Source organism: Benincasa hispida, chromosome 12, assembly GCF_027475165.1.
Source record: "Benincasa hispida cultivar pf3 chromosome 12, pf3_genome.v1.1, whole genome shotgun sequence".
Lineage (NCBI taxonomy): Eukaryota > Viridiplantae > Streptophyta > Magnoliopsida > Cucurbitales > Cucurbitaceae > Benincasa > Benincasa hispida.
Window position 1 is genome coordinate 41,588,767 of NC_143489.1, and position 9,886 is coordinate 41,598,652.

General features: G+C 32.2%; 1 protein-coding gene across 1 annotated transcript; it reads left to right on the plus strand.

Moving 5' to 3' along the window:
* The first annotated feature begins 7,899 nt into the window (after positions 1–7,899).
* On the plus strand, positions 7,900–9,158 carry LOC120092576 (microsomal glutathione s-transferase). The gene is made up of 4 exons (XM_039050702.2): positions 7,900–8,399; positions 8,490–8,565; positions 8,652–8,824; positions 8,930–9,158. Exons 1-4 carry the CDS (start codon positions 8,287–8,289, stop codon positions 9,003–9,005), a joined length of 438 nt encoding a protein of 145 aa, XP_038906630.1. The 5' UTR covers positions 7,900–8,286; the 3' UTR covers positions 9,006–9,158.
* The last annotated feature ends 728 nt before the right edge of the window (positions 9,159–9,886 follow it).

Below are 9,886 nucleotides of genomic sequence, written 5' to 3' on the forward strand. Positions count from 1 at the left end.
TCGTTTTAAGGCAGAGCAAGAGAAGAGTGGTGACACCGGAGATCGCTCAGGGAAACTCGAGAGAGAACCTTGAGGCAAAGAAGTAGAGATCGGGCGGATTCTCGCGAGAGCGAGATTATCTTTTGAGCACGAGTAGATAACAGTGTAAAAGCATGGGCAGCAAGAGATTGCTACTAGACCCTTTATTCTATACTTGTATTGTTATTTTGTACTTCATCTTTATATTTATACAATGGAAGTTCTATTTCTACATCTCTTCACTCTCTTAGCACGCATGAGTAGCTAAACTAGTCGAATGGGTTGAGAAAAACTAAGCTAACATGATTTAGGAAGTTCATTGCTTGTGATTGTCTTGTTTTATGTTGTGTCAAATACCCTTTAGAGCTACTCAAGAGAGAGTTTAAAGAAAGAACCTAATGATTCGAGAGAGCTAGGTTAGAATCTGGACTCGAGAGAGCAAGATTAGAACTGCATAAACAAGAGATAGGGACTTAGAGATAAGCTCTATTTGTTAACCTGCATTGCATGCATCCTAAAGATGGGAATGATATTATGTGATCGCCTTATTTGTGTGTGTGTCATCTCATCATCTCGTCATCGCATAAATAAGAATAGAGGCTTATGTGTAGGTCCTATAGACTTAACGCATATATCGCATGCGTTCTATCCTTAGAAGCCGTGGCACTCGCACCGAGAGGTGGTTTACTGTTGTATGCATGTTACATGATCGCATAGCATGAACGCATCCTAGGACGTGTTAGCCGAAACCTTTCTCAACTCGTTTACCACATACTCATCGCATCTCCCATTTATCAACTCTTTTCAAACTCTGTCGCATTTGTTTATTTTTCATTAATGCAAACATCAATTCGAACACGTTATTTATTTATCCGGTTACCGCAAAGTTTTCAAAAAAAATACCAACGCAACCTGTTTTCACAAGTCCCTGAGTTCGACCCTGGACTTACCAGGAAACTTAATAGAATTTACACTTGGATTCTGCTAAGGAAACTTGAGTGACAACGCAATTTCACCATCACATATCATCCATAATTCACTTCATAAAAATAAAGCATTAGAAGCCACTTGACTCATTTACATCTCTAAATTCTTAATGGATTTGTCATAGTTTTGGATGGTGCCCAAGATAACATTAACTGAATTCCCTAAAGTAGATGTTTGTTACTGAGTTACTTTGACAAGGTTCATCACAAATTCCTCCTAGGATGGTTTTTGTTCAATTTGGGTAAATCCTGGAGGAGCCACAACATTCTTATTATTTGCATATGAAAATTTTTCATGATGTCTCAAGCCTGGATTGTGGTGTGTGGAAACATGTTGTTAGCCTCTATAGTGCCCTCTATCCACATAATTAGCCATCTCACTATCTTGTCAATTCCAAATTTGTTGAGTTTCTAATGCTTTATCTACTAGAGAGGCTATGGACATTGAATTCTGTGTGTGACCACTTGTAGTCAATTTATTCAAAGCATTAGTAATTTTGGTCAATTGCGCTTTAATAGCACTTACCTCATCAACATCATAAAGACTTGCTACTTTGTTGGAACAAACTCTATCACTTGACCAATTATAGCTTGTAGTGGCCATTTTCTCATGAATATTGTGATCTTCTGTAGCAATTTTAGCAAAGAAAGACCCTCTAGCTGTAGCATCTAGAATGGATTTGGTGCTATCATTCAATCCATCATAGAAAAATTGTATTTGCAACCAACTAGGGTATCCATGCTGTGGGTAACTCCTGAAAAGATCTTTATACCTTTCCCAACATTAAAATAATTGTTCTTCAGGTTGTTGAGAGAAAGAAACAATTTCATACCTCAATTTAGAAGTCTTGGTAGGAGGAAAATATTTGTTCAAGAATGTTTGAGCTAGTTTCTCCCAAGTAGTGATGCTTTCTGATGGTATGGCCTCAAGCCAATCCTTAGCCCTATCTTGTAAAGAAAAAGGAAATGGTCTTAGTCTAATTGCATCCTTCGTAAATCTATTAATCTTAACTGTTCCATAAATTTGAAGAAAAGATTTAATGTGCTTATGAACATCTTCAGTGGGTTATCTTCTAAAAGTAATATCCCTAGTCATTTGAATCAACCTCGGCTTTAACTAAAAGTTATTTACATCGATCGGTATCTCCATAATTTCGGGTTGAGAAATAGGGAGAGATGTTTGGAAGTAATCCTTAATTGCCTTCTCTCGTTTCTCGACCATCTCTTATTCTACGTCTTTCTTATTCCTACAATTTCTCCTCAAGGTACGTTCAATCTCGAGATCAAGAGGCAAAAGAGGAGCATCCTTATCATGGGGCATGCATAAGAGAAAACCCCAAACAAAATTAGAACAAAAATAACCCTTAATCTAGAATATCTCCAACTCTTTAAATATTAAACAAAAACCGTTATTTTGATCCTCGATAACGGCGTCAAAAACTTGATGTGAATATTTCGCCTTACACACGAGTATACGTGGTCAAGTTATAATATTAAAATGGCTTGTAAGACCGAGTATCGTCCTCTAGGATCAAATTAACAAGTTATTGTTTAGCTATCTCAAAATTGTGTCAATTTTACCTAAGGAAACAATATGGGTCAAATTTGTGGTTTTATAAAACAATAAAAGGCAGCAAGAAAAGTGTTCAAAAGTCCGAGAATAAAAGTGTTCTAGGGTAATGAACCCATTAATTACTTCATTAGATCTATTCTAGTCAATTTATGGAATCGAGTATAAACATTATGCCTAAGTTTAGAAACTTAATTCAAGATTACTTTCTCTGAAAAATGACCTATTCTTTGCAACTTAATTAATAACTAAATCTCATGAAATCAAATTAAGAAAAGGCATTAGGAATTGTCATCAACAACTTTCACTATTAATCTAACTATTAACATGATAGATTAATAACGATTTAATGATATAGATCTAGTAAAACATTCAATCTCTCAATCAAACATTCAACCTAACAATTATCAATCATCAATCAATAAGAATGAAACTTCATACCATTAAAAAGCAACGAGTCTAGCCACTCATAGCTTACAATGACTTATTTTCATACATCAATTCAAGCATAAGATTAAGAGAAAAAAAAGGAAACCGAAGAATCCTCCAAGCTCGCCTTGATCGTCACCTTGAGAACTCGAACGACGTTCAAAATATTCCACAAATTCTCTAACTTTCAAGCATCAACTCTCTTTTAGTTCTCAAATTTCATCTCCAAGATTAGAATAATTCTCCTTGATATCCTCTAGATTAGAATTGCATCCAAAATATATAGAGGATGAGAAATTTGGAATAAAGTCCTTGTCAAAATTAACAGATTTTTCAAATAAGAAAAGCCAGCGTAACTATGTAGGGTTAGTTCTCTACTCTATGATGATGATTTAGATATAGGACTAAAACTTGCCATATTTGCCACTACGAGGTGGTAATGATTTTGAGTATTATAAATAGTTTTTCCTCTTCTATATTTAAAGATATGGAAAACTGTTCCTGAAACTATAAGAGCTCATTTCAATTAAAATTCTACAGAAATTTAATGCTAGGCCAGATCTAGGGTTAAGGTTAGCGCCTTATTAAGGGTTAGGCCCAGTATAGGGTTTAGGGTTTTATTAAAAGGTGGTAGGTTTCAAGGTGTGAAGGACCTTTTTTTATTGGTTTGTTTAATGATCAGTGAAAATGTTTTTATAGTTTAATGTAATTTTTTAGTTGTATTTGGGATCTCTTAAAATTGGGTGTTATATATATATATATATATATATATATACATATTACACTCAATTTGTAAAAGATGAATATATCAACTCTAGTTATGGTTGGTAAACAAGAAAAAAAAAAATCTCTGGTTATGGATATAAGTTTATATGAAAATCTAAGCCTACCTAATCGAATAATTTCAATGTTAATTTAATCAAGTATCATAATGAAAAACATAACTTTTTTCAAAAAAAAAAAAAAAATTGAGAGTCAATAATTCATAGAAATATATGTTTAGTATTTACAAATGTAGCAACAAGTTTAAGATTTTTCAAATAAATAATTAAAAAAATTAATGTCAAAATACTATATTGATTCCAATTGCTCTCTCTATATTGGTTTTTTTATTCATAATGTATTTTCACAAGCAAAAGGTAATTGTTTTTCTATTAAAAACATCTTAACAGTGTATTTAATTAATAAATTCCCAGTAGTAAGTTTTGATATAAGAAATTTTTTTATTCATAAATTGTTTAAATAATGCATAAACAAATTATTCAACATCAGTACATTTTCTGAACCATACAAAATTTTATTCACACATTTCTTTTGTTCCTAAATGTAGTAAATCTAAACCAACACATGTAAAATGTGTCCAAAAATGTTCAACAAACCTTCAAACATTAATTCCAAAACCATAAACAGGATAAAAAGTTCAATAGAAATCATAAACACGAAAGTAGAAAAAAATTACAAAACTTTCCAACAATTATTCAATATTAGTAGACAGATGAGAAAAGAAAAAAAAAAAAAAAAATACAACACGTTGATATGTGACTAAACACAATGGAGAAAATACGTTCCACCAACCTCAAACTAATTTGTGTGGGAATGTATTAGTTTGGGGCCTGCGTATAACACAAAAGAAGGTAGTAAGATCCAAATGAAAATACTATTGAAAAATGAAAGAAAACTTAGTTATGTGTGTGTTGAATGGAGAGGAGATCCATAGTTCGAGTGGCTGCAAGTGTGGGGATGACCAATTGAAACCCCAAAGTATAAGACATTAGTATATAAGTTGGACATAATCAAGAGTTAAAATGTTATGTACCTTAGCTCCAAAGAATATATTAAAAGGCCCATGTACGATCCATCCCATCAAAAGAACATGTATTTTGAGTGAAAAGGAAGAAAATGAAAGAAGTCAAGACTAGCGGTTAGGAATAACTCACCAGACAACCAAGGGGAATGATAGGCAGTGAAGATTTCTCAAGAGTATACAACGTGGAATACAAGTGATATATGTGAGAATAGAGGTGGTGATCACCACCTAATCTAAATAATTGTGGGTTTGAAAAGTAATGGTTAGTAATAAACACATTCTCCACACCACGGTAAAGTATTAAAATGAAAATGAGACATCATTAAAAGCAAAGGGTTGATAAGAAAAGTGGTAAGTGAATGGTTGGTGGTTGAAATTTACTTCAAACAATATATACTTGGCCTCAGACATCCATGGCATTTTATTTAGAAAAATGGCAAAAAAAATTTCAAGATTATAAAAATGGCAAAAAAAAATGTATATAATAGAAAATACTAATTAGTAAATGACAAAACTACCTAAAACAATAAAACTAAGTATAGATGAGAATGTAAAGATATACACTACTTCAAAACAACTCAAATGCGGTTCTTAACACTTCCAATTGCCTATAGAATGCGTGTATGGAATGGAAGATGACGACTAGACAGTGAGAGTCATTAGAAACTTGGATGTCTACAACGATGGACTTCATCCAAAGTGAAACAGAGCAAAATTGATTCTACCAGTGAAATTGTTGTTGACAAGTGAGTATTTAAAAGAATTGCAACGTCAAGATGATGTGACTATTGGAAATACGATTGCATTTGACACCAAACCAATTGTAGGAAGTTTGATCGTCTTTATTTCATGTGACCATTTTGTTCATAGGTTCTTGAAAGCCACTTTAAACAGTATCAATCGCAGACATGAGATTGAGAATGATAAAAGGAGATTTCGGGGACCACTAAAAGAAGAAGATAAAGAAAATGAGATTTAAAGTTTTCTTCTTATCTTATTTTAATTATAATCACAATAATAATAATAATAATATTATTATTATTATTATTATACTAATATATATATATTTCTTTTTAAAGTTTAATTCTCATGTATATGTTTCTTTTTATGTACAACAAGCTCTTTCTATATGAAAAAATGGAAACATATAAAATATGGAAAAAAAGATCAAATTAATTTAATGACATTAGGTATAAAATAATGAAAAATAAACAAATATTTAAACAAATCGAAATTTAGTTAGATAAAATTAAATTTGATAATGAAAAATAAATTGGAGAGAACAATTAGGAAATTTTTGTTTATTGTAATTAATTCGATAAATAGCTAGATAAAATCTAATTTAATAATAAAATATAAATTCAAATATAATTCGAGGGGAGAAAACCAGGAAGGGAACTCGTTTATTTACAATTACACTATATTCATAATTTCATTTTCATTTAAGCCTGCTGTATTTATAACTTCATCAACCACAAAACCTACGACAGAAGTCTAACCTGTTGTAGAGGTATATTAAAAACAACAAAATTGCAAAAGTGAATACTTATTTGTTTATCAAAAAGACAAATTAATTGTATAATAATAAAATAAAATGATGATGAAAAAAAGTGATTAAAAAAATACTAAAAAATGATAAATTTTAAATGAAATATACTGTTTGTTAGATGATATTAGGTATAAAATATTGAGTAAAATCCTAAATAGAATAAAAAAATTTAATCGAAATTTAAAATAATAAAAAACAAATAAAATCATATAAAATATAAAGATATATTATAAACTAAAATCAAAATTGTGATAAACAAAATTAAAGATTGATCGAATATTTTCGAAAAGTCCAAATTAAAACAGATATGAAATCGCCAATTCAAATTTTAAAATGGGAGAAAAATACAGCTGTTCACACGAAGTTTCACACCGAAAGTTCTTGAAGTAGAAGTCTTGGAAGCTTGGAGTAGAAGTCTTGGAAGAGTATTTGTGTCTTCAAAGGTCTTCTGCTTTATAGGAGTGCAGCTTTAAGAGTTTTGGAAGCTTGAAGTAGAAGTCTTGGAAGAGTATTTGTGTCTTCAAAAGTCTTCTACGTTATAGGAGTGCAGCTTTAGGAGTCTTGGAAGCTTGAAGTAGAAATCTTGGAAGAGTATTTGTGTCTTCAAAAGTCTTCTGCCTTATAGGAGTGCAGCTTCAGGAGTGAGTCTTGACAGCTTGAAGTAGAAGTCTTGGAATAGTATTTGTGTCTTCAAAGGTCTTTTGCCTTATAGGAATGCAGCTTCAGGAGTCTTGAAAGCTTAAAGTAGAAGTCTTGGAAGAGTATTTGTGTCTTCAAAGGTCTTCTGCCTTATAGGAGTGCAGCTTCAGGAGTCTTGGAATCTTAAAGTAGAAGTCTTGGAAGAGTATTTGTGTCTTCAAAGGTCTTCTGCCTTAGGAGTGCAGCTTCAGGAGTCTTAGAAGCTTGAAGTAAGTCTTGGAAGAGTATTTGTGTGAGTGCTCCTTCAGGAGTCTTCAGGAGTTCTCTACTTGTTAGTGATTTCTCTCTGGGTCTTCTGAGTTTAGAAAATGTTGTCTTTACCAATTTAATCTCATCTGATTCATCTGTGTGACGTCATCGAAACTTGTCTTCAATTCAATTCGAGACACGTGTCAACTTCTAATTAGACCCAAAGTCAATGATTTAGAAATTCGTCCTTAATTTAGCAAACAACGTGGTGACTTGTGATTGGTCCAAAATTTAAATTTCTCATTCAACAACAACATTTCTATTGAGTGTCTTGTAGCAGATGATTCTGTTATGATTGAGAATTTAGATGATTTAGATTCCATTTACACTCTATTTTAATTGAGAATTTTGAGAATTAAATTTCATTTACACCATATTTTAGGAATTTAGATGATTTAGATTCCATTTACACTCTATTTTAGTTGAGAATTTAGATTTCATTTACACCGTATTTTAGTTGATAATTTATACACTGTTATTGCAATTACACAGTACTCAAATTGACCATATTAGGAGCAATTTGAAAATTAAAAAAATATATATCATGTGCGTGACATATTTTTATTTAAAAAAAAAAAAAACAAATCTTATTATTTTCGTTTTTTTTTTCTGGACAAAAATCAAAAGATACTCCTGATTTTAGTAGTTCTTCCAATTCCCCTCTCTGTTAGGATAAATAACGAAGGAAGATAGTATTCATAATTTTCCGAACTATTAACACTAAATTAGTAATAGATATTTATGCGGCCGCATCTTGTTTTAGACATTAATAATACAAGTGAAAGGAAACAAATGGAAGATTCTAGATTCTGAAAACCCTAATCCCCAATTCCAAACAGAGACGATCCAGTTGCCTTTCGCAGTTGACCCAATCCATCAATGGCTTGGACAAGAAGTTGCCGACTACATTCTCTTACCAATAAGATCCCCACTCCATCTCCTTCAATCCTCACCTCCTTCTCCTTCTCCTTCTCCGAAAATGGCCGCAATCGACCTTCTCCCCAGAGAATATGGCTACGTCGTCCTCGTTCTTGTCCTCTACTCCTTTCTCAATTTCTGGATGGCCGGTCAGGTCGGCCGCGCTCGCAAGAAGTACCTTCTCTTCTCTCTCTCTCTGTCCATCCTAACTTTCTAATTTCGGTGATCATCGTTATATCTTTCTGTTTCCGTTTTGTTTTTTAGGTATAAGGTCTTTTACCCTAATTTATACGCTCTCGAATCCGAGAACAAGGATGCTAAGCTCTTCAATTGTGTCCAGGTTTCGATTTCGATGTTTTCCCCCTAATTTTTGTTTCATCGTTACGATTTTGAATCTGAAATTAATGTGGAGTTTAATTGCAACAGAGGGGGCACCAGAATTCACTGGAAATGATGCCTCTGTTCTTCATGCTTATGATTTTGGGAGGAATTGGGCATCCTTGCCTTAGCGCTTCGTTTGGGATTCTCTACGTCGTGTCTCGATTCTTCTACTTCAAAGGTTACGCTACCGGCGTGCCTGAAAAGCGCCTCACCATCGGGTTCGTTTTCTAGGAACTTCTCTGTTCAAATTCGATTTTTAACAATGTGATTCAAGTTGGAAATCTGATCCATGGATTTTGTATTTTGGATGATAATTTGAACAGGAAATTTTCTTTTCTGGCGTTGCTTGGTTTGATGGTTTGCACAATCTCGTTTGCTGTTAAGCTTCTTCGTGATTAAGGTCTGATCCTGTAGAGGGAGCTTTGTCTGATGTTGTAGTGTTCTTTATCTTCCTGGTTCTCTTGGATTTCAATCTGCTACTTTTGATTTTGGGTTTTGTGTAGTATTTTGTGTTCTAAAGCGGTTGAATAAGAAGACTGACTGGTTTTTTCCCCTCGTGTTCTTATAGAAGTTGTAGCTATTAAATTAGATAGTAAATTTGAGATGTCTTTTTATCAAATTAAGTTTAAAACCGCATTATTGAATTTCTATTTCCGTAGGTTGAATATCAATATAATAGGTCAACCAATATAATATATCTAAACATAAGTAACGGTATTTATATATTTAAATATAATTTAAATAATAGATAGGTTAATTTTTTTTAAATCATAAAATATTTATTTATTATTTTAAAATTAATTTCTTTTGTTGTTTTGTTGTTTTTTTTTTGTTTTTTTTTTAATTATTTCTCAGAAATATCATTGAGATGGATATTTTATCAGACATTTTTGTAAATTTAGGACTATATTTTCATAGAGGTCGACTTTTGAAACCTTTGTGTAAAACATATAATATTTGTTAAGTTAGGAGGTCTTTAAACTTTTGTTATCTAAAATCCTCTTTTCTTTGTACTTTATTATATATTTCTCATTTGCTCATCTAAGAGCAATCGGCCGAGAGAGCAAGATATCTGCATCTCTAATGATTTGAGTGAGTCTTTTATCGAAAGAGGGTAAACAGGATAAACAGGAAATATTTGTTAAACCAGTTGTTTGATATAAAGAAATACACACTGAGAGCTTGAGCTTGAGCCTGAATCTCCTTACAAGGGGCAACTTATCGCATCTCTCTTTAAGTTGTCCTAACAAAAACTAAACTAATCTGAAGAACAAGAAAAG